This window comes from Macaca thibetana, chromosome 14 (genome assembly GCF_024542745.1).
Source record: "Macaca thibetana thibetana isolate TM-01 chromosome 14, ASM2454274v1, whole genome shotgun sequence".
In the NCBI taxonomy this organism is placed as follows: Eukaryota; Metazoa; Chordata; class Mammalia; order Primates; family Cercopithecidae; genus Macaca; species Macaca thibetana.
In genome coordinates, this window is record NC_065591.1 from 114,752,959 (window position 1) to 114,777,959 (window position 25,001).

Below are 25,001 nucleotides of genomic sequence, written 5' to 3' on the forward strand. Positions count from 1 at the left end.
CTGAGATTATAGGCGCCCACCACCATACCCAGCTAATTTTTGTATTTTAGTAGAAACGGGGTTTCACCATGTTGGCCAGGCTGGTCTCGAACTCCTGACCTCAACAGATCTGCCCACTTGGGCCTCCCAAAGTGCTGGGATTACAGGCATGAGCCACTGTGCCTGACCAGTCAATTGTTAAGTGGAACTACTGAATTTCTTTTGGTGATAGCCATATCCTTCTGGAGGTAAAGATTTTGACCTTAACCTTACTCTTACTCATGATTAGAATGTCTTAACATTGATCTACAATGCAAAACAAACAAAAAAATGAAACTAAAACCTCTTTGGATGCTTACACTGTACAGTTACTCGTACCACACAGCTTTCCTTCCCAGCTTCGTTGCCTGCTGTGCACTGGTAGAGTCCAGAGGAGGACATGGTAAGATTCTGCAGCAGAACTCGCCCAGGGTGGTTGTAGTCTGCACAAGCAGAAAGAATGACTGTAAATCCCTTTAGTGATGGTATCTGTATTTATTTTTTACTTTGTCACTGACCTGAGATTCTGTAATACTATTTGATAAGAATGAAATGATGGAAAAGATACGCTATGGGAACATGAGAATAAAGATAAACATTTTTTTTAAGTTGCAGCACATCCTCAAAAGTTACAAAAGATTGTGACCATTTAAGGGATACTAAACATAATATTTAGATACAGTGGATGTATGTAGTACATTTCTTCTAATCTCTTTTACTGCTTTTACATGTCATTTGAGGAAAGGAAAGGCAGATTTTCTGTTCTAGTTAATGGATTTTAAAAATGGATGTTCAGGAGGTTCAGCAGGGTATTTCAGGTCACATAGTGAAATGCTGACAAAGCTGATTTAGAGCTCTTGGATAGAGGACTGTTTTGTTGGCTCAGTAGATTGGTAGGAAGATGACTTACCAATCCTAGATTTGGGAGGCAGACGTTCATCCTCTCCCTCCTTCTCCCGGATTCGCTGCCAGTAATACACAATGGGCTCTGTGCCAGAGGATGACTCACACTGCAAAGTCAGGTCACTTCCTTCTGTCAGCTCTCCTTCCAGCTCACACTTGGGCTTGGATGGTCTCACTGGCAACAACACCACCAAGCAAAAGTGTAACGATTCAAAGATCCCCAAACACCAGATTCAATGGAAAAACCAGATTCAATGGAAAAATTATGTCCTATTGAGTTGCTTCTCCAGCCATCCGTTTTGGTCAACTTTTGAGTGGGGATTCAACTAGCCTTGTTTTACACTACCCCCAGAAAAACATCCACCTCCATCCCCTAAGCACACATACCCCCAACTCCAGTGGTGCTGTTGTAATTTTTGGGTCAGAGGCTGCCTCATTACTTCTCAAAGAAGACACATTATTATTGGACATTTTAGGAAAGTTGAGCATGGTTTTGCTGATACAGCAGTGTATTAATTTGGAAGCAATTAAGTAGAACTTAGTAGCTCTTGCTGTCAAAAAACAGAAGTGAATTTGAATCATATCTGAGAGACTTAAATATGAAGATCCCACTTAAATATTAGAGAATATTTATGTTTTGTAATGGACAACTATGGAAAATTGCTCTTATATTTTCATTTTTTATTATGGCTATAATACAGAAGATACACCTTTCTTCCCAGGGAACTGGACGAGGTGACTTCTGAATGTATAATACAAAGTACTGAACATGAACTTTTGTACCACCGTGATGCATATGACTATCCCTCTTAGATACCTTAGAAATAAGCTGTAGACATTCACTTTGGCATGCTATCTTACCTAAGACTTTTAAGATGACATGGCTCCACACGTAGCGCCCTGAATTCTTAACCTTACAGGTGTACCGGCCCTCATCACTGGGCTTCAGAGGTTCAATCTGCAAGGAGGCGTCTCCTGCCAGGAAATTGGAAGCAAAGGCCACTCGGCCCTTCTGTTCCTCAGTCAAGTTATTGTAGACGTGACGACTGGAGTAAGTGATCACCTGTGGGATAGACCGAGGCAGAGTCAAGCAGTGTAACTCTCGGCCTGCCTTTCCTGATGGTGTGAAGAAGAGGAAAGGGAGTACTCCCAGTGGCACAAAATAGCCAAGCCTGGGACTAAGAGTCCAAGAGACCTCTGTTCTTTTTTTATTCTTATTTTTTTTGAGATGGAGTCTCACTCTGTCGCCCAGGCTGGCGTGCAGTGGCACGATCTCAGCTCACTGCAAGCTCTGCCTCCTGGGTTCATGCCATTCTCCTGCCTCAGCCTCTTGAGTAGCTGGGACTACAGGTTCCCACCACCACGCCCGGCTGATTTTTTTGTATTTTTAGTAGAGACAGGGTTTCACTGTGTTAGCCAGGATGGTCTCGATCTCCTGACCTTGTGATCCGCCCACTTCGGCCTCCCAAAGTGTTGGGATTACAGGCGTGAGCCACCGACAAGACCTCTGTTCTAAATAAAAGTTAAAAGTACAGTACTTTTGCCTAGGCCTTGCCTCTCCTTCCAAAAATAGTAACACTTCATATTTGTGAAGCATTTTTAGTTATAAAGTAATATTAAATGCTCAGAACCACTCCGTCTTACAGGTAAGGAATTTTAAGTTTGAGTTACATACTGCAGTTCACATAGCTAAGTCAAGGAAAGGAGGAAAATGTGCAAGTGTAGAGCTACACGTATATTAGGCATAGACTTGTGAAAGGAAAATAAACCTCAGGACCCCTCGGGAAGCCAAAGGGAAGGTCAAGCTTGGAACTGTGCCTGGCAAACCTGCCTCCTGTTCTTTTTTTGTTTTTGTTTTTTTAAAGTATTTGAGAGACTTCTATGAGACAGGACTGTTTACTTGGTTTTATTTATTTATTTATTTTTGAGACAAAGTCTCGCTCTGTTGCCCAGGCTGGAGTGCAGTGGCGCAATCTTGGCTCACTGTAACCTCCGCTTCCCGGGTTCAAGCAGTTCTCCTGCCTCAGCCTCCTGAGGAGCTGGGATTACAGGTGTACACCACCATGCCCGGCTAACTTTTGTATTCTTGGTAGAGACAGGGTTTTACCATATTGGCCAGGCTGGTCTTGAACTCCTGACTTCAAGTGATCCACCAAAGTGCTGGGATTACAGGCATGAGCCACCACGCCTGGCCTGCCTTCCATTCTGTTCCTGAATAACAAATAAGATAGCTACAAAGATTAAAAAAAAAAAAAAGCTTACAGTACTCCTGCACAATTTGCCCACAAGGAGACTGCTTGTGGACAAAGGACGGACAGAACTCACAGTTACCCCTCTGCACACATGAGATAAATGCATACCTGATTGCTTCCTCTGCCCTATTTCACTAAGCCGGATATATATATATATATATATATATATATATATTTTTTTTTTTTTTTTTTTTTTTTTAGACGGAGTCTCACTCTTGTCGCCCAGTCTGGAGTACAATGGTGCGATCCTGGCTCACTGCAACTTCTGCCTGCTGGGTTCAAGCAATTCTGCCTCAGCCTCCTGAGTAGCTGGGATTACAGATGCATGCCACCACGCCCTGCTCATTTTTGTATTTTTAGTAGAGCTGGGGTTTCACCTTGTTGGCCAGGCTGGTCTTGAACTGCTGACCTCAGATGATCTGCCTGCCTCAGCCTCTCAAAGTGCTGGGATTACAGGCGTGAGCCACTGCGCCTGGCCCTACTTTTTTATTGTAGTAGAGACGGGGTTTCACCATTTTGGTCAGGCTGGTCTCAAACTCCTGACCTCAGGTGATCCACCCTCCTCGGCTTCCCAAAGTGCTGGGATTACGGGTGTGAGCCACGGCGCCCGGCCAGCAAATCTCTTCTTTGGTTCAAGTGATTTATAATCAAGTGAGATTAACAAGGAAAGACATAAACAGAGAAAAAGAAATGATTTCTTTGAAATAGTATCAAGGAGAGTGTCCCAGAAAAGTTGGTGGCATTTGAGCTAAGCTTTGAGAGGCAAGGAGAAAAGGCCTGGAGGGAGCATTCCAGATACACAGAAGGGCACTAAAAAAGGCATGCAAGCATATGGGCGTCTCTCAGGCACATTTCAGCTGCAGTTGTTCCAAATCATTTCACTCAAGTCCTCGACCCTGCCCTCGATCACTTGATGCTCCACAGCTCCTCAGATCCTTCCCTGAGAAGGTTCTCTCAATTAGATAAAACCTATGAACTCTGACCCAGAAAAAATTCACATATTGCAGATAATTCCATGAGGTTCCTAGCACTCAAGGGAAAGCCCTCTGCTTTAGGCACAGACAGGGAAGAGCTAGGATCACAGCCCTTCTCCTGGATGTGGTACTCGTTCTAAATGTTTGTGGGGGCCAGACGCGGTGGCTCACCCCTGTAATCCAAGCACTCTGGGAGACCAAGGCTGGTGGTTTGCTTGAGCCCAGGAGGCTGAGGTTACAGTGAGCTGAGACTGCACCACTGCACTCCGGCCTGGGTGACAGAATGAGACCCTGTCTCAAAAAATAAACAAAATTTAAAAAAAAAGAAAAAATGTAACTGGGTGTGGTGGCTCACACCTGTAATTTCAGCATTTGGGAAGCCAAGGCAGGCAGATCACTTGAGGTCAGGAGTTCGAGACCAGCCTGGCCAACATGGTGAAACCCCGTCTCTACTAAAAAATACAAAAATTAGGTGGCCTGGCACGGTGGCTCACACCTGTAATCCCAGTCCTTTGAGAGGCTGAGGCGGACAGATCACCTGAAGTCGGGGGTTTGAGACCAGCCCAACCAACGTGGTGAAACCCTGTCTCTACTAAAAATACAAAATTAGCCGGGCATGGTGGCACATGCCTGTAATCCCAGCTACTGGGGAGGCTGAGGCAGGAGAATCACTTGAACCCGGGAGATGGAGGTTGCATTGAGCCAAGATCGTGGCATTGCACTCCAGCCTGGGCAACAAGAGCGAAACTCTTGTCTCAAAAAAAAAAAAGAAGAGAAAAAAAAGAAAAAAATTAGATGTGGTGGTGTGTGCCTGTAATCCCAGCTACTCAGGAGGCTGAGACAGCAGAATCACTTGAACCTGGGAGGCGGAGATTGCAGTGAGTGCAGATTATGCCACTGCACTCCAGCAACATAACAAGACTCCGTCTCAAAAAAAAAATGAAATAAATAAATGTTTGTGGCTGGGTGCAGTGGCTCACACCTGTAATCCCCGTACTTTGGGAGGCCAAGGCGTGTGGATCACGAGGTCAAGAGATCGAGACCATCCTGGCCAACATGGTGAAACCTTATCTCTGCTAAAAATACAAAAATGAACTGGGTGTGGTGGCACACGCCTGTAGTCCCAGCTACTAAAGAGGCTGAGGCAGAAGAATCGCTGGAACCTGGGAGGCAGAGGTTCCAGTGAGCTGAGATCACGCCATGGCACTCCAGCCTAGGGATGGAGTGAGACTGTCTCAAAACAAAACAAAACAAATGTTTGTGGGGTGTTGGCCCAACATCCTGTTGTACTCCATAGGAAGGGTAGGTTTCTTTTCTTTTTTCTTTCTTTTTTTTTTTTTGAGATGGCATTTCACTCTTTTTGCCCAGGCTGGAGTGCAATGGTGTGATCTTGGCTCATCACAACCTCCGCCTCCCGGGTTCAAATGATTCTCCTGCCCCAGCCTCCTGAGTAGCTGGGATTACAGGCATGTGCCACCGTGCCCGGCTGGAAGGGTAGGTTTCTTGGCAGGTGGTAGAGCTGCCTTAGTAATGCAGAATTGCTGGGATAGTTGGAAAAGAAGGAAATGCATTAACAACAGGAAAAAACTGGAAGCTCTAGAGTTTGTCTCCATTCAAAGACTGAAAGTAAGGGGGACTTAAACACCTGGAGATAAGGCAAGTAAGCTTGGAACACTTAATAGGTGCTCTATTAATGTTTCTCTTTCTTTCTGATTTGTCCGTATTTCCCCCAGATGCATAATCACCTACAATGAAGTCAGTTTGTATTTTCTAGGAGAATGAAGAGAGGCAAAACCTAGAAAACAGTGAAGCACTGGGTAATTTTTAGGAACTTTGGGGTTTTGTGGGCTTTGAGAGGTGGATGACCTTTTTGGCCTGAGGACTTTGGAATTTCTTTCTTGTTTATTTTATTTTATTTACTTATTTTTGAGATGGAGTTTCATTCTTGTTGCCCAGGCTGGAGTGCAGTGCCATAGTCTCCACTCACTGCAACCTCCGCCTCCTGGGTTCACGCGATTCTCCTGTCTCAGCCTCCCAAGTAGCTGGGATTACAGGCATGCACCGTCACACCAGCTAATTTTGCATTTTTAGTAGAGACGGAGTTTTACCATATTGGTCAGGCTGGTCTCGAAATCCTGACCTCAAGTGATCCACCTGCCTCAACTTCCCAAAGTGCTAGGATTCCAGGCATGAGCCATCGCGCCCAGCTGCTTGTTTATTTTAGTATTTGGGTTAGCATCCAGAGATGCCTTTGTCTTGAAATGTATATTTGAATTTGAAGAATCTTAGTAGCTGTGGTCCAAAGTAGAACCAGGCTGCTTTGGACTGCCAGAACAGTACAGCAAGCACTTTAAAACTGTTTTCAACAGACTCACATTAAGAAATACATTTTTCTGTCCCAGGGCTCATGCCTGTAATCCCAGCACTTTGGGAGGCCAAGGCAGGCAGATCACTTGAGGTCAGGAGTTCCAGACTAGCCTGGCCAACATGGTGAAACCCTGTCTCTACTAAAATTACAAAAATTAGCCGGGCGTGGTGGCGCACGCCTGTAGTCCCAGCTACTCAGATGACTGAGGCAGGAGAATTGCTTGAGCCCAGGAGACAAAGTTTGCAGTGAGCCAAGATCATGCCACTGCTTCAGTCAAAAAAAACAACGAAAAAAACCCATCTTTTTCTTAATGACACAGCATATACATATATAACTGAAACATAAGTTTCATGAGTATATGTGCAGTATGCTCTGATATTGTCTAGTCTGTGTTAAAAGAAAACAAAATGATCAGGCACAGTGGCTCACACCTGTAATCCCAGCACTTTGGGAGGCTGAGGTGGGCGGATCAAGAGGTCAGGAGATTGAGACCATCCTGGCTAACACAGCGAAACCCTGTCTCTACTAAAAAATAAAAAAAAAATTAGCCGAGTGTGGTGGCGGGCACCTGTAGTCCCAGTTACTTGGGAGGCTGAGGCAGGAGAATGGCGTGAACCCAGGAAGTGGAGCTTGCAGTGAGCTGATATCGCGCCACTGCACTCCAGCCTGGGTGACAGAGCAAGACTCCATCTCAAAAAAAAAAAGAAAAGAAAAAACAAGGCTGGGCGCGGTGGCTCACGGCTGTAATCCCAGCACTTTGGGAGACTGAGGCGGGCAGATCACCTGAGGTCGGGAGTTCGAGACCAGCTTGACCAATATGGAGAAACCCGTCTCTATTAAAAATACAAAATTAGCCGGGCATGGTGGTGCATGCCTCTAATCCCAGCTACTCAGGAGGCTTAGGCAGGAGAACCCAGGAGGCAGAGGTTGCAGTGATCCAAGATTGCGCCATTGCACTCCAGCCTGGGCAACAAGAGCGAAACTCTGTCTCAAAAACAAAAACAAAATTTCTTATCATTTAGGATCCACTAATTGGTCGTGATACAGATTTTGAAAAAACGCTAGGCCGGGCGTGGTGGCTTACGCCTGTAATCCCAGCACTTTGGGAGGCCAAGGCGGGTGGATCACGAGGTCAGGAGATCGAGATCAGCCTGGCCAACATTGTGAAACCCCGTCTCTACTAAAATACAAAAAAAAAAAAAATTAGCTGGGCATGGTGGCGTGCACCTGTACTCCCAGGTACTCAGGAGGTGGAGGTTACCATGAGCCCAGATTGTGTCACTGCACTCCAGCCTGGCAAAAGAGCAAGACGCCATCTCAAAAAAAAAAAAAAAAAAAAAAAAAAGAAAAAGAAAAAGAAAAAAAACTCTGCCAGGCCGCAGTGATTGGGATTGCTGTCTGGGAAGTCAAATGATCTCCAAACGGAAGCCTCTCCACCGACAGCTGTGTTCCTGGCTCTGATCACTTATCCTTTCTAAGCCTTAAGATCCTGGACTATAAATGGGGGTGCGTTACTTCATAGGATTTTTGTGGGAATGAGATAGTAAGCACTCAAGTGTAGCGTTATCATTTTTATTAACCCGGTTCTGGGTTCAAGAAGGCCCCTAAGGTTTTAAAAATTGTTCGGCCCAGTACCCAAAGAATACTAATCATTCTGTTCCCGGAAAGAGCTCATGGCCCAATAACGAGAAGCAGACAAACTAGGAAAGAAGGGAATTTATCACTGTAACCAGATACAGAGAGAATGCTGGAGATAATTCCACCGGACCAACTCAAAAGTGTACCATTTTCTTAGTGCTTATATAGGTTGGGGTTATGTGCCTGTGTGCAGTATAGCATTTGCCTAAGTCAGTAGGTAACTAATTTTGTTTCAACTAGAAGGTCAGAGGCCAAAAAAAATGCTTGCTAAGTTCGATTAAGCTGTGAGGGTCCCAGTATCTTCAAGGCCTATCTACTGTGGTACTGGAATGATTCTTTCTTTTTTTCTTTTTCTTTTTTTTTTTTTTTTGAGACAGAGTCTCATTCTGTTACCCAGGCTGGAGTGCAGTGGCGCTATCTTGGCTCACTGCAACCTTTGCTTCCTGCGTTTAAGCGATTCTCGTGCCTCAGCCTCCTGTGTAACTGGGACTACAGGCACATGCCACCACGTCCAGCTAATTTTTGTAGTTTTAGAAGAGACGGGGTTTTGCCAGGTTGGCCAGGCTGGTCTCAAACCCCTGACCTCAAGTGATCTGCCCACCTCAGTCTCCCAAAGTGCTGGGATTACAGGCGAGCCACCGTGCCCAGCTGGAGTGATTATTTCTATCTTATTTCATTTACTGCTTGGTCTGAAGAGCTGCCTTAGACTTTCCAATAAATCTATTCAGACAACTGCCTCTGTTACCTTGACTTGTCTCAGATTTCGTCAACCTAAGACGGCTTCTGGCACTAGGAAAGTGAGATTGTCTCCATTATTTTGACTTGCTCCAGGATAGGAAGAAGTCTATGCAAGTCTCCTACTGACCATGTTTCATTTCTAGCTTTGATGTCTGGGCACCAATTTCCCTAGGTTTAATTATTTGCTCAGTGTTAAGGCAGTGCTGTGGAAATTCGTCTGTGTAACTGGAGTGCTATGCATGCCTGTCTGTGTGACTGTCATGCAGGCCCGTCTGTTTGATTGTTAGGGAGAAATGGCCTGCCACAATTCCACACATTTATGTAGCAAAACTCTCCGGGCTGAAAATCTGTTTCCTAATCACCTGCGCGCACTGATGATGGCCTGGCCTTCTGAATGTTACACCTGTGCCAATGCAGTCTGGACCATACCTCACCTTTGACCCCTGCCCTCACATCTCTGAATCTCGTTGTCCCCAAATCTGATGTTTCTTGTTTCAGTGTCTCCTGATAGATCTCGGCTTTGATTATGCAGTTTTTTCCTTCTGAAATGCCTTTTCCTCTTCTATTTTTGCCTCAGCGACACCTATACAAGGCCTCAAGATCAAGCTCCAGGACCACTTTTTGTATATAGTCTTTCTTGACTCCTCAGTTAGAATGGTGACTCCCTGCTTCAACCTTTGGTGTTTGGGGCATACCTCTACCACAGTGCATAGTACATTCAGGTAGGTCTGACTCCATCTGCTTTTCCTCGCTTTCCCTAAAATCTTGTCTCCACACACACACACACAAAGACACACACATTATTATTGTTATTATTTTTTTTGAGACAGAGCCTCACTCTGTCGCCCAGGCTGGAGTGCAGTGGCACAATCTTGGCTCACTGCAACCTCCACCTCCCAGGTTCAAGCAATTCTTCTGCCTCAGCCTCCCGAGTAGCTGGAACTATAGGCACATACCACCACACCTGGCTAATTTTTGTATTTTTAGTAGAGACTGGGTTTCACCATATTGGCCAGGCTGGTCTTGAACTTCTGAGCTTGTGATCCGCCTGCCTTGGCCTCCCAAAGTGCTGGGATTACAGGCGTGAGCCACTGTGCCCGGCCACATTTTTTTTTTCTTTTTTGAGACGGAGTCTCGCTCTTTTGCCCAGGCTGGAGTACAGTGACGCGATCTCAGCTCACTGCAACCTTCGCCTCCCGGGTTCAAGTGATTCTTCTGCTTCAGCCTCCCAAATAGCTGGAACTACAGCCCACCAGGCCCAGCTAATTTTTTTTGTATTTTTAGTAGAGACAGGGTTTCACCATATTGGCCAAGCTGCTCTCAAGCTCCTGACCTCGTGATTTGCCCACCTTGGCCTCCCAAAGTACTGAAATTACAGGTGTGAGCCACTGTGCCCAGCCTGACATACACTTTTTTTTTTTTTGAGACATTGTCTCACTCTGTCACCCAGGCTGGAGTGCTCATTGCATCCAGCCTCATCCTGGGTTCAAGCGATTCTCCTGCCTCAGCCTCCTGAGTAGCTGGGACTACAGGCACCCGCCATCACTCCTGGCTAATTTTTATATTTTTAGTAGAGACAGGGTTTCACCATGTTGGTCAGGTTGGTCTCCAACTCCTGACCTCCTGATCCGCCAGCCTCAGCCTCCCAAAGTGCTGGAATTACAGGTGTGAACCACCACGCCTGGCCGTCACACACATATTTTTAAGAGATAGGTCTCATTGTGTTGCCTAGGCTGAGACTGTCTCAATATTTAATGAAGAAAAAAGGGATAACATACAGGCAAGCATCTGACATCTTTGGAAAGGTGAAATTATACAATTGCAAGATAGTCTTTTTTTGGGCAGGGGGAACGGAGTCTCACTCTGTCACCCAGGTTGGAATGCAGTGGTGCGATCTCTGCTCACTGTAACCCATTTCACGGGTTCGAGCAGTTCTCCTACTTCAGTCTCCCAAGTAGCTGGGATTACAGGTGCCTGCCACCACGCCTGGCTGATTTTTTTGTGTTTTTAGTAGAGACAGGGTTTCACCATGTTGGCCAGGCTGGTTTCAAACTCTTGACCTCAAATGATCTGCCCACCTCCGCCTCCCAAAGTGCTAGGATTACAGGTGCGAGCCACTGTGCCTGGCCTATTTTGTTTTTAATTCTCAGAAATATGGTGCTGAGACTAAGCAGTTCATCAGGGTGTTGATGGGAGAAAAATGAACATCAATTTAGTCCTTTTGCAAACAAAGAAAAAAATTAAAAATACTAATTTTAGTGGTTTGGGGTGTTTGTATTATGTCATTCCTGGTGGACCTGGAACAATTTGTTAGGACTTGTATAGAACAGATGGAGCAGCTCAACTTTCTGGCAGTCATTCTGTGCCATCGCCTGCAGAGCAACTGTAAAACTCTGAATGGAGATGGATGCAGATCTCTCTTGATGTTTTAGATAGGATTTTTCCGCCACTTGGTGTTTTCTTGGAGAAGAAGCCTACATAGCACATATTACACTTTCAAATTATTTATGAAGGTAATACAGCTAGTGGTTCGCAGAGCAGGCACTGAGGTCAGGCTGCCTAATTTGTTTTTTGTTCATTTGTTTTGTTTTGAGATGGTCTCCTTCTGTCACCCAGGCTGGAGTGCAGTGGCACCATCTCTGCCCACTGCAGCCTCAACTTCCCATGCTCCAGCCATTCTCACACCTTAGCCTCACAAGTGGCTGAGATTATAGGCCCGTGCCACCATGCCCAGCTAATTTTTGTAATTTTAGTAGAGGTGGGGTTTCACCATGTTGCCCAGGCTGGTCTTGAACTCCTGAGCTCAAGTGGACCTCCCGCCTGGGCCTCCCAAAGTGCTGGGATTACAGGCATGAGCCACTGTGCCCGCCCGGCCCAGCCCAGGGTGCCTAATTTGAAAATGCAAATTAGGTGACTTTATGCAATTTGTTCACTATGTTTGTGTGTTTACGAACATGTGGGTATACCTCAGCTCCTTATTTGTAAAATGAGCCCATTAATTCTAGTTATGAGTATTACAGTAACAAATTTTAAAAATTGTGTTAGAAATGGGAGTTCTCATTCTGTTGCTCAGGCCTTCTGGAACTCCTGGCCTCAAGTAGTCCTCCCACCTGAGCCTCCCGAGTAGCTGGGACTACAGGCACAAGCTACTGCAACTGGCACATATTAAATTAAATGAGATAATATGTGCTAAACAGATTTGTACCTGGCATATTGCTAATTTTTATTGGTTCCTTTGTTCCTGTCTTTCTACCTACCTCTCCCCTCCTTTCTTTAAAAAAAAAAAATTATTTAAGAGATAGAGTCTCACTGTCTCACCCAGGCTGGTCTCAAACTTCTGGGTTCAAGCAATCCACCCACCTCAGCCTCCTGAGTAGCTGAGATTACAGACACTAGCCACTGTGCCAGGCTCTTTGTAAAGTTATTGAATGTCTTTTCACTATAACCTCTAAGAAGGCAAGGACTATGATGTCTTCTTCAGTATTGTATCCTGATACCTAGCATGGCATACAGTAAGTGCTAAATAAATTTGTGTAATCTGAATGATTGAATAAATAGACATCCTTGCTTCACGGTATCAACTGAAGACAAGTAGGGAATTGTGACTGCTTAAAGCTGTATCAGGGGCTTTTTGAAATCAATAATTAACATCCTAATCCTTATATTCACTTGGTTATATAACCAAGCAAGTCCTTTTTTCTTTAAATCAAATGAAAATACTTGGGTGAAAGTTAGATGTGTGAAATTGTTAATGAGAAAATTATCCAGTGAAACTTTTTTTTTTTTTTTTTTGAGACAGTCTTGCTCTATTGCCCAGGCTGGAGTGCAATGGCTCGATCTTGGCTCCAAGCTATTCTCCTGCCTCAGTCTCCCGAATAGCTGGGATTATGGGCAGATGCCACCATGCTTGGCTCATTTTTTTGTATTTTTAGTAGAGACAGAGTTTCACCATGTTATCCAGCCTGGTCTTGAACTCCTAACCTCAGGTTATCCACTCACCTCGGCCTCCCAAAGTGCTGGGATTACAGGCGTGAGCCACCGCACCCGGCCGAAACTTGTTAAAGATAGTAAGACAGACTGTATTCCAGAGGGGCCACGGTAATAGGTATGAAGACCACTGTGAGTCAGAGACTGGGCTTGACTCTGATTCCAGCAAGAACAAGAGGAGTTTACAACCAAGGAGCGGGATGGGGGTCATGAAATTACTGAGAGGAAACATCAGGGGTGATGGGGTTTCTGGCTGAACCTGCTTGATAGGATTATTATTGTAGGCAGGACAGGGTGATAAGATACCAAGAGTGGAGCATTTTCACTAACCTGACTTAGCAGCATTCTTGCTCAAAAGGTATTCTACGAGGGCGGAAAGGGAAGCCCAAGATTAGCTCTAGTCAGAAAGACCTTAGGAACCTGCCTCAAGTGTGATCAAAGAAGAGAATCTATCAGAGTCATTCTTGGATTTTTATTACAGGAACATGGGCTGTAATAAACATGAACATCACTTCATTCAGAACTGAGAGTATCAAATCTAGGCTGACCAAGAAGCTGTTAAAATAAACATACTCACCTGGCACGGTGGCTCAAGCCTGTAATCCCAGCACTTTGGGAGGCCGAGACGGGCGGATCACAAGGTCAGGAGATCGAGACCATCCTGGCTAACATGGTGAAACCCCGTCTCTACTAAAAAATACAAAAAACTAGCCGGGCGAGGTGGCGGGCGCCTGTAGTCCCAGCTACTCCAGAGGCTGAGGCAGGAGAATGGCGTAAACCCGGGAGGCGGAGCTTGCAGTGAGCTGAGATCGGGCCACTGCACTCCATCCAGCCTGGGCGACAGAGCGAGACTCCGTCTCAAAACAAAATAAAATAAAATAAAAATAAACATACTCAGAGGTCGGGCACAGTGGCTCACGCCTGTAATTCCAGCACTTTGGGAGGCCGAGGCAGGCGGATCACCTCAGGTCAGGAGTTCCAGACCAGCATGGTGACACTCTATCTCTACTAAAAAACCAAAAATTAACTGGGTGTGGTGGTGGACGCCTGTAATTCCAGCTACCTGGGAGGCTGAGGCACGAAAATCGCTTGAACCCAGGAGGTGGAGGTGGCAGTGAGCTGAGATGGCGCCACAACACTCCAGCCTAGGCGACAGAGTGAGACTTCATCTCTAAAAACAACAAAAATTAGCCAGGCATGGTGGTGCACATCTGTAATCCCAGCTACTCAGGAGGCTGAGGCGGGAGAATCTCTTGAACCCTGTGAGTGGAGGTTGCAGTGAGCTAAGATCGAGCCATTGCACTCCAGCCTGGACAACAGAGTGAGACTCTATCTCAAAGTAAAAAAATAAATCAATAAACCTACTCAGGTTAAGGTGACCTCGCTCTACAGAGAACAGATAGTATCTTAGAATGTTACTGTATGAGAACAAAATGACAAGCAATATCAATATTATGAAGTGATGTAGATAGCTATTTAAGCAAGTTAAACTACAACAGTGATCCTGAAATCTGTTTTCAGTGAAGACCTTAGCTCCTCCCAACATAAACCATGTTATAAAATTAGTGGTATAGACAGAGAAGAGGAAAGGACAACTTTTTTCTTTCTTTTGCTTCTGTTTTGTTTTTGTTTTTTAAGAGACAGTGTCTGGCTCTGTTGCCTAGGCTGGAGTACAGTGGTGTAATCTCAGCTTACTGCAGCCTTGACCTCCTGGGCTCAAGTGATCCTTCTGCACTCTAGCAATCCTCCTACTTCAGCCTCCTGAGAAGCTGGGACTATGGGCATGTGTCATCACATCTGGCTAATTAAAAAAATTTTTTTGTACAGAGGGAGTCTCACTTTGTTGCCCAGTCTGGTCTTGAACTCCTGGACTCAAGCAGTTCACCCCTCTCAGGTTCCCAAAGTGTTGGGATTACAGGTGTGAGTCACTGCACCCGGCCAGACAACTTCTTATTTATTTATTTAGAGACAGGGTCTTGCTATGTTGCCCAGGCTCACGTGCAGTGGCTATTCACAGGTGTGATCATAGCTCACTGCAGCCTTGCACTTCTGGGCTCAAGTGATCCTCCCACCTCAGCCTCCCGAGTGGCTGAGACTACAGGTTTGTGCCACCACATCTGGCTAATTATTATTTCTTTCTTTCTTTTTTTTTTTTTTTTTTTGAGATGGAGTCTTGCTGTGTCACCCAGGCTGGAGTGCAGTGGCATGATCTCAGCTCACTGCAACCTCTGCCTCCTGGGTTTAAGTGATTCTTCTGCCTCAGCCTCCCAAGTAGCTGGGATTACAGGCATGGGCCATGACACCTGGCTATATTTAGTAGAGACAGGGTTTCACCATGTTGGCCAGGTTGGTCTCGAACTCCTGACCTCAGGTGATCCACCTGCTTTGGCCTCCCAAAATGCTGAGATTACAGGCATTAGCCATCATGCCCAGCAATACTCTTTCGTCTCTATAGTTTTGTGTCTAAAGTCTTTCAAGTAGAAGCCAGATGAAAAAGGAATTCTAACTCTTTCAGAGCCAACAAGAAAGACTGGAAGACTGCAGAAAGGCAAATGCAGAAGGAGAAGAAGGAGGAAGGACTCCAGCCAGGTGTCTACTTACCACTTTTTGGTTGCCTTCATTATCGGTGAGCAGCCATTCAATATCCAGAGTGTCTTTTTCTGGAAGCCCCAGTTGATGGTGGCAGGGCAAAGTGACCTTTTCCTCTGCCACTCTCTTGATCTCAGTGTGAGTCCCCAAGGTTCCAACATAGTAGGAAACTGGAAGAAGAAAATCTTTAATGAGTAATGCAGAGACTGGATGGCAATGTATGGGGAACAGATATGACAACAAAAAATTATGGGATGTTCCTGTGGGCAAGGGCGTGTCAAGAGGTTGCAAGAGTCCTAGACTAGGAGTACTGGAAGTACTGGTCTCACACTGGCTCCTCTGTTAACTGAATTCATCACATCTTCTTTAACCACCCCAAACTGCATCCTACTAGTGCCTGTCTTTCTTACCTTACTTGGTCTTTATGAACAATGAAATTGCTCATGTCAGCTTGTTTTTGGTTTTTTTTTGGGATGGAGTTTCGCTCTTGTCACCCAGGCTGGAGTGCAGTGGCAGGATCTCGGCTCACTGCAACCTCTACCTCCTGAGTTCAAGTTATTATCCTGCCTTAGCCTCCTAAGTGGCTGGAATTATAGGTGCTTGCCACCACACCCAGCTAATTTTTGTATTTTTAGTAGAGACAGGGTTTCACCATGTTGGCCAGGCTGGTCTCGAACTCCTGACCTCAGGTGATCCACCCGCGTTGGCCTCCCAAAGTGCTGAGATTATAAGCATGAGCCACTGTGCCCAGCCTGTTTGTTTGTTTTTTTGCTTGCTTGGTTGCTTGCTTGTTTTTAGAGAGATTGGGTGTCTCTCTGTTGCCCAGGCTGGAATGCAGTGGTGCAATCATGGCTCATTGCACCCTTGACCTCACCAATTCAAGCAATCCTCCCACCTCAGCCTCCAGAGAAGCTAAGACTATAGGCACATGCCACCATGCCGGCTAATTTTTTGTAGAGACAGGGTCTTCCTCTGTTATTGTGCCAGGTCCCAGGTTACTTCTGGGCTCAAGCGATTTTCCAACCTTGGCCTCACAAAGTGCTAGAATTGCAGGCATGAGCCACTGTGCCTGGAAACAACTGTGTTTTTTGATCTTTCTGTCTTCTATTAGCAGAGGCTTCCAAGAAGATGATACTCATGGAAACTGCACTAAGTTGCCCAAAAACTCATGTTCTTAAGTTATAGAGTCACAGCCATTTGAAGCTGGAGAAAACCTTAGAGATGAACCTTCTTATTTTCTTTAAATCTAGTAACAGTTGTTGCTGACCAGTAGCATGTATTTAGAAGGATGAAAAGACAATTACACAAATACTGTAATATAAAGGGAAATTATTCATGATGAAAGGGCTATGCACATTTAGAGGAGAGAAATTATAGGCAATTAATTACAGGGTTCAGGAAAAGCTTAAATCCTTCCAAGGTTTTGTAAATATTAGAAACAGAGTATGTAAATCATCTAGTATAGTGTTTAGCACCAAGTGGCTCTTAATACAAGGCAATTTATTTTACTATCGAGAAGGTGGCATTTGATATGGAGCTTGGAAAATGGAATTCATGTGGATAGAATAGAGGAGGAAAGGTGTTAAGATGTTGGAGATGACAGGATCAAAGGCACAGGATGGGAGAGGCGGCAGGGGCGGATATTCAGTAAATGGTAATAGTTCAGCTTGGCTGGTGTGAAGAAGTGCGTAAAAATAAAACAAATTATGCTGGAAAAGTGAAGCAGTTGATGGGATAAAAGCCCTTTCCTGCCGCAGTGAGCACAGTGACATGATCTCTTGCTTAAGGAAGAGATAATTTAGGAGCTGTGTGTTGAATGCACAGGAAAAGGGAAATATTGAGACATACATTTGTGAAAATGCTATTAAATTTTTCCAAGTAAGAGATACTGCGCTAGGATAGTGGTGAAGGTAGTAAAAAACAAATTATGGATTTGCGAGGTAATGTGATAGTCAAAACTACGGAATACAGCAACTGACTGGATCTGAGAGGAGAAAGAAAATGGATTCAAAAGCAAAGATTGGGCCAGGCACGGTGGCTCATGCCTGTAATCTCAGCACTTTGGGAGGCTGAGGAGGGCAGATCAGCTGAGGTCAGGAGTTTGAGACCAGCCTGGCCAACCATGGCCAACATGATGAAACCCCATCTCTACTAAAACTACAAAACTTAGCCCGGCATGTGTGTGGGTGCCTGTAATCCCAGCTACTCAGGAGGCTGAGGCTGGAGAATCACTTGAACCTGGGAGGCAGAGGTTGCAGTGAGCCGAGATCACACCATTGCATTCCAGCCTGGGTGACAGAGAGAGACTCTCTCTCAGAAAAAAAAAAAAAAAAAAAAAAAAAGCAAAGATTGTTTTTAAGCTTGCATGACTGGTAGGATGGTGATCACAGTAGCAGTGATGGGGAAGCCAGTAGTACGATGTGTTTTATTTGGGGGTGAGCTGGGGAGGGTAGGCACTGAGTTTAGATTCAAGTCCATTGTGATGCAGGCATCTGTCCAACAGGCATCCCTGTGTTCTTTCCCCAACCACAGCACCTCCCTTTCCACTGCTGATGCTCACACAGCTTCCCAAATAGTGTCCACCCTCAGTTGTTGTGTTAGAGGAAGTCACAGCCCTGCTTTGCTTTATTTCTTCATTTTTCATTTCTCTTGTGCCTCTAAATGAAGCTCTTGGAAATACTTCTGTTCCATCCATTATGCCTGGGCTAAACTGTCTCAGGTCCCTTAATTTCTCTGCTTATTCCACAAAAACACTTTTTTTCCTTCTACTGAGACAGGAAGTCAGGGGTTGGCATCCTCCCCAAAACAGGCTTCAGTACCAGGTCACGGGCTGGGTTCCAGGTTGCTCCTTAGAGCCTTCCTAGAGACAGGTTACTACCCTCCTCCCCCACTGCCCGCCCCCGGCCCCCGACCTCCGACCTCTCTGTAAGTGCAGAAATACCTTGGGGAACAAGTGGGCTGTTACAAGGAGTTCTTGCCTCCCTTAGAAACACACATTCTTGTATCACCCCAAGTTCTATCTTCCATTCTCTGTAGCTTTCTGTCAGATGGTTTCAAAATATGAAATAGCCTTTTTCTTTTCTTTTGAAATGGAGTCTCGCTCTGTCACCCAGGCTGGAATTCAGTGGCATGATCTCAGCTCACTGCAACCTCTGCCTCCCGGGTTCAAGGGATTCTCCTGTCTCAGTCTCTGGAGTAGCTGGGATTATAGACGTGTGCCACACCGGCTGATTTTTTTTTTGTATTTTTAGTAGAGACGGAGCTTCACCATGTTAGCCAGGCTGGTCTCGAACTTCTGACCTCAGGTGATCCACCCGCCTCGGCCTCCCAGAGTGCTGGGATTACAGGCGTGAGCCACCAAATCGGCTTCTCTGTTTATTTTCTAATTCTCTAATTCCCTGTTTATTTACCAAAATTGATCAGCAGCCAATTTGTGGGAAGGAAAAGGGCTTCTGGTATTCTTGCTTTCAGGGAAATGAGATGAGGAAGAATGGAGCAGGGGCGATTGTGCTTCATTCTACAGCAAGGCTGCTTGGGCTGAGCCTGCAGGGGAGGAGCCCTCAGAGGCATCTGAAATGGCCTTTGCAAGTGTTATATCAGTGGGAAAATTATAACAGTAAGCTAAACTAACCCACCCTGGATCTTCCCTTTCCCTTAATTATTCCCGGGCTACTGGGTCGAGATAACTTTGGAAGACATTTAGGTTATGGTTCAAATGATAATAGGCCTTGCCCAAAACTCAACCGCTTTTGCAAAGCTAATGGGAGGGCCATCAGGCTGGGAAGGAGAGGAGCCTAAATCCTGGTTAGGCGCAGACATAAGCCATTGTCAGCCATTACGCCAGAGGTGATAAGATATGCAAGGCTGAGGTAGGAGGATCACCTGAGCTTGGAAAGTCGAGGCTGTAGTGAGCCATGATTGCACCACTGCACTCCAGCATGGGTGACAGAGTAAGACCCTGTCTCTAAAAAAAAAAAAAAAGGTATGTAACTTCCCTAGTTATTCCTGCAAATAACACCACTATTGTAGAACCTCAGATTGGCCCTTGGAGCTATCTTTCCAGGTTTTTTTTTCTTTTCTTTTCTTTTCTTTTCTTTTCTTTTGACAGAGTGTCTCTCTGTCGCCAGGCTGGAGTGCAGTGGCACGATTTTGGCTGAGTGCAGTGGCACGATTTTGGCTCAGTGCAGCCTCCGATTCCCTGGTTCAAGCGATTCTCCTGCCTCAGCCTCCCAAGTAACTAGGACTACAGGCACAAGCCATCACACGCAGCTAATTTTTGTATTTTTAGTAGAAACAGGGTTTTACCATGTTGGACAAGATGGTCTCAATCTCTTGACCTTGTGATATCTGCCCACCTCAGCCTCCCAAAGTGATGCGATTACAGGCGAGGGCCACCGTGCCCGGCCAGGTTTTTTTTGTTTTTTTTTTTTGTTTTTTTGAGACAGTCTTACTCTGTCACCCAGGCTGGAGCGCAGTGGCGCAATCTCCTCTCACTGCAACCTCTGCCTCCCAGGTTCCAGTGATTCTCCTGCCTTAGCCTCCCAAGTAGCTAGGATTACTGGCATGTGCCAACGTGCCTTTTTTTTTTTTTTTTTTTTTTTTTGTATTTTTAGTAGAGACAGGATTTCACCATGTTGGTCAGGCTGGTCTCGAACTCTTGGCCTCAAGTGATCCAACCGCCTCAGCCTCCCAAAGTGCTGGAATTACAGGTGTGAGCTACCATGCCCAGCCTCCTCCTGCCTAGTTTTATGTGGCTTCCAGGATATCTGGTTCTCCCATTATCCTGTAAGCTCCTTGAGATCAAGTACCATTCATTACTGCCTTCCCATAGTACTCAGCCCAGGGTCTCACACTGCAAGTGTTCAATTAATATTTGTTGAATTTATTTGAGTGTAACCCACATGCTCATTTTTACCAATGAACAAACTAAGACCCAGGGGTAAAAGAGACAGCGCAAGGTCCTACAACTCGTTTAGTGGCAGAAATAATCCATATAATAACCCATCCTCCCAGAATTACAATAAAGCAGCTTTAGAACAGCTGGGAAATTCACTGGTTTGCACTATACTAAGCTAAGCTTTGTAAGAAGGAGCTTTGTAAGAACGAGCTCTGGCTTAACCCTGATCACTTTCCACTGGACACAAAAATGCTCAAATGAAACCAGTGCCCTACACTCCAGGCAGAGCTAGAGAACCCAGCACCAATTTAGTGCATACAATAGATACTTAAACATTCAATAACAAATGCCAAAAGCCAGCTACAAAAGTTGCCAATTTAAGCCACTAGAGGGAATCAAAGGCTCAGATTCGGTTGATGTCCCAAAAAGACCGGAACATTGTGGTGGGTGTGCTTTGACAGTCAGCCAAGTCCTATTTATACCATATCCAGAATTAAATACAGCAGTGCAGGGAGGAGCCCCTCGGTGAATACAAATGGCTTTATCAAGGCAGGGAGCCACGAGATCGGGGCGCATACACTTCTAGTCTTCCTTGAACTTCAGTTGGTTAGACTCCAGGAGGCCACTGCGATTTCTACAGATTTCTAAGGTCCTTCTCCTTCTGTCCTCTTTCTTTCTTTCTTTCTTTCTTTTTCTTTCTTTCTTTCTTTCTTTCTTTCTTTCTTTCTTTCTTTCTTCTTTCTTCCTTCTTCCTTCCTTCCTTCCTTCCTTCCTTCCTTCCTTCCTTCCTTCCTTCCTTCCTTCCTTTCTTTCCTCCTTTCTTCCTTTCTTTCCTTTCTTTCTTTTTCACATTAAATCTTTTACATTTTTTCACATTGCCCAAAGGATCTTCTGTACTTTTTTTTTTTTTGAGACGGAGTCTCACTCTGTCGCCGGGGCTGGAGTACAGTGGCCGGATCTCAGCTCACTGCAAGCTCCGCCTCCCGGGTTTACGTCATTCTCCTGCCTCAGCCTCCCGAGTAGCTGGGACTACAGGCGCCTGCCACCTCGCCCGGCTAGTTTTTTGTATTTTTTTAGTAGAGACGGGGTTTCACTGTGTTAGCCAGGATGGTCTCGATCTCCTGGCCTCGTAATCCGCCCGTCTCGGCCTCCCAAAGTGCTGGGATTACAGGCTTGAGCCACCGCGCCCGGCCTTTTTTTTCTTTTTTTAACCCACCTAAGCAGAGAGGGGCCTGGGTTCTCTCTTTTTTTTTTTTTTTAAGACAGAGTCTCACTCTGTTGCCCAGGCTAGAGTGCAGTCGCGCAATCTCGGCTCACTGCAACCTCTGCCTCCCAGGTTCAACTGATTCTTGTGCCTCAGCCTCCTGAGTAGCGGGGATTATAGGCGTGCGCCACCATGCCTGGCTAATTTTTGTATTTTTAGTAGAGACAGGGTTTCACCGTGTTGACCAGGCTGGTTTCAAACTCCTGACCTCAGGTGATCAGCCCGCCTCAGCTCCTTAAGTGGGAGCTTTTGCATGCACCTCAGGCACTTATCAAAGGACCTCTGGGAGCTTGAGAGAATTACCTTCTGGGCCTTAATGTTTCCATCTGCAAAATGGGAATTAAAGAAGACACTGAGGAAAGCAGCTAGCACCGTGAAAGCACATAGTAGTCTCCCACTAAAGTGTTAGTTCTCTTCCCCTGCTCATCTCTGCTAGAAGGGACTTTTTCTCAGATGACTGTTGCCTACAGTCAGTTCTCAAAAAAAAAAAAAAAAAAGACTAAAGTTTTATCCTCTAAAAGGTATTTACATCTTCCTTCCTTCCTTCCTTCCTTCCTTCCTTCCTTCCTTCCTTCCTTCCTTCCTTCCTTCCTTCCTTCTTTCCTTCATTCCTTCCTTCCTTCCCTCCCTCCCTCCCTCCCTCCCTCCCTCCTTCCTTTCTCTCTCCCTCTCTTTCTCTCTCTTTCTTTCTTTTTCTTTTTTTATTTTGAGATGCAGTCTCGCTCAGTCGCCCAGGTTGGAGTGCAGTGGCATGATCTTGGCTCACCACAACTGCCGCCTCCTGGGTTCAAGCGGTTCTCCTGCCTCAGCCTTGTGAATAGCTGGGATTACAGGCATGTGCCACCACACCTGGTTAATTTTGTATTTTTAGTAGAGACAGGGTTTCACCATGTTCGTCAGGTTCGTCTGGAACTCCTGACCTCAGGTGATCCACCTGCCTTGGACTCCCAAAGTGCTGGGATTATAGGCATGAGCCACTGTGCCAGGCCGTATTTACATTTTCTTAAAGATTCTCCTGAACCTTAAGACACCCCCTTCAAAGAGGTGGGCAGGAGTAACTGCGTGTGTGTGTGTGTGTGTGTGTGTGTTTGTTTTGAGACGGTCTTGCTCTGTCACCTAGGCTGGAGTATAGTAGCGGAATCTTGGCTCACTGCAACCTCTGCCTCTTGGGTTCCAGCGATTATGGTGCCTCAGCCTCCCAAGTAGCTGGGACTACAGGCCCACGCCACCACGCCTGGCTCATTTTTGTATTTTTAGTAGAGATGGGGTTTCACCATGTTGGCCAGACTGGTCTCAAACTCCTGACCTCAGTGATCCACCCACCTTGGCCTTCCAAAGTGCCGGAATTACAGCCATGAGCCACCACGCCCTGCCATTATGAGATTTTATTGCGATTTTACTTTTTTTTTTTTTTTAAGCTCATCAGCTGTTGTTAGTGTTAGTGTATTTTATGTGTGGCCCAAGATAATTATTCTTCCAGTGTGGCTCAGGGAAGCAAAAAGATTGGACACTCTTGAACAGTTTAATAAATTTGTATGCCTTTTCTCCTGTTCATCTGCCTCTTGTCAGTGCTTTTCAATGAATCTTCAGCAGGCAGACAGGAAGTTTTCCCTTGACCCCGGCTGTATATATAATTCTGTAGGAGGGGTGCGTGTGTGTGTGTGTGTGTGTGTGCGCGCGCACCTGCCTTCCAGGTTGTTTATGGAACACTGTATGCAGTTCACGACAGAGCATGATGCAATGGAAAAAGCATGAGCTTTGGAGTCTGAGAGGTCTGGACTTGAGTAGTGGCTGTAAGACCAATTAATTCCCTGATTGCTCTGAGTTGTTTACTTTTCCGTAAAAGGAAAATAAAAACATCAACTTTGGAAGTTATTGTAAGCATTATACATGATGTATGAAAGTGTCAAGCACTGGCACATGGTATGTAGCACACACTCAGCAAATGGCGACTACTATTAATAATTGTAGTTGCTGCATTTTTTTTTTTTTTTTTTTTGAGGCAGGGTCTCAGATACTCTGTCGGCCAGGCTGGAGTGCAGTGGCACAATCATAACTCTCTGCAGCCTCAACTTCCTGGGCTCAAGTGATCCTCCCACCTCAGCCTCCCAAGCAGCTGGGACTATAGGCTTTCACCACCATGCCTGGCTAATTAAATTTTTTTTTTTTTTAAATTTATACGGAGTCTCACTCTGTCACCCAGGCTTGAGTGCAGTGGCGTGATCTCAGCTCACCAAAACCTCTGCCTCCTGGTTCAAGCGATTCTCCTGCCTCAACCTCGTGAATAGCTGGGATTACAGGCCCACGCCACCACACCTGGCAAATTTTTGTATTTTTAGTAGAGATGGGCTTTCACCATGTTGGCCAGGCTGGTCTCAAAGTCCTGACCTCAGGTGATCCTCCCACCTCAGCCTCCCAAAGTGCTGGGATTATAGCCGCGAGCCACCATGCCCGGCCTAAAAATTTTTATTTCATTTTTTTATAGAGACAGTGTTTCACCATGTTGCCCAGGCTGGCCTGGGCTCAAGCTCAGGCTCCTGAGCTCAAGCTGTCCTCCCCACTCAGCCTCTGAAAGTGCTGAGATCATAGGCATGAGCCACCACCTTGCTGCATTTTGAAAGACAGGGAAAACCAGAAAACATACCATGAGGACAAACCAGGATTGTGAAAAGTTTGGAAGTCGTTTTGCTTGATCACTGTTAGCATTTGGCTATAATTGCTCGCTTTTGTGTGCTCTCTCCTCTCTATTTTTTTTTTTGTTGTACCGTTGAAATCAAGTTGTGGACGGCATGACACTAAGTGTAAATGTTTCAGTGTGCATCTCCTAAAAATAAGCATGTTATTCCTCACAACAACAATATTAGCACACCGAAGAAGATTGATAATATTGTAGAGAAGGTCATTCCTGACGAGCGATTAAGGAAGACTGCAGTGAGTAAGGATGGAGGTAGTTCTGCAGAGACAGGCATGTTTTTACCGCACAGAGGGAGGGAAAAGCATTCTAGGAGGAGGGAGCAGCTGGAAGCTAATGGCACCACTTGTCAGTTCCCCCCAGCCTCCCTTGTCATGAACTAGTGAAGTTCCTCTCTCATTTGCTTTCCCAATCCCACACCCAGCCCAACCCCAGAATCTCTCCAGTCCACTCCTTTTATGAGAGTCTTCAGAAGAGGAAGACCATATTTACTATGAGCTGCTAAATCTCTGACGTTTTACCGTCTTTTCAAATACAAACATGCATTTGGTATTTAAACAGTTTGAAGCCTAAAGCCAAAGGAATGAAGCTTGCAAGTTATCAGTGGAATTTCAGACATCTGGGAATCAATACGGTGCCTAGTTATTTCCTCCCACCCCTCCAAAGAGGATATTTGTTCCT

The 25,001-nt window shown here is 45.5% G+C and overlaps 2 protein-coding genes across 2 annotated transcripts in view; both read right to left on the reverse strand.

Moving 5' to 3' along the window:
- Positions 1 to 25,001, reverse strand: part of HSPA8 (heat shock protein family A (Hsp70) member 8) — a 75,379-nt gene that overhangs the window by 25,171 nt on the left and 25,207 nt on the right. The window lies entirely within an intron of this gene.
- Positions 1 to 25,001, reverse strand: part of CLMP (CXADR like membrane protein) — a 124,797-nt gene that overhangs the window by 13,885 nt on the left and 85,911 nt on the right. Inside the window, exons 2-5 of the mRNA XM_050755616.1 lie at positions 15,480 to 15,637; positions 1,783 to 1,984; positions 929 to 1,096; positions 339 to 461 (exon numbers count right to left, since the gene is read on the reverse strand). Of these exons, the coding sequence (XP_050611573.1) occupies positions 339 to 461; positions 929 to 1,096; positions 1,783 to 1,984; positions 15,480 to 15,637 (651 nt within the window). The remainder of the gene's footprint in view (positions 1 to 338; positions 462 to 928; positions 1,097 to 1,782; positions 1,985 to 15,479; positions 15,638 to 25,001) is intronic.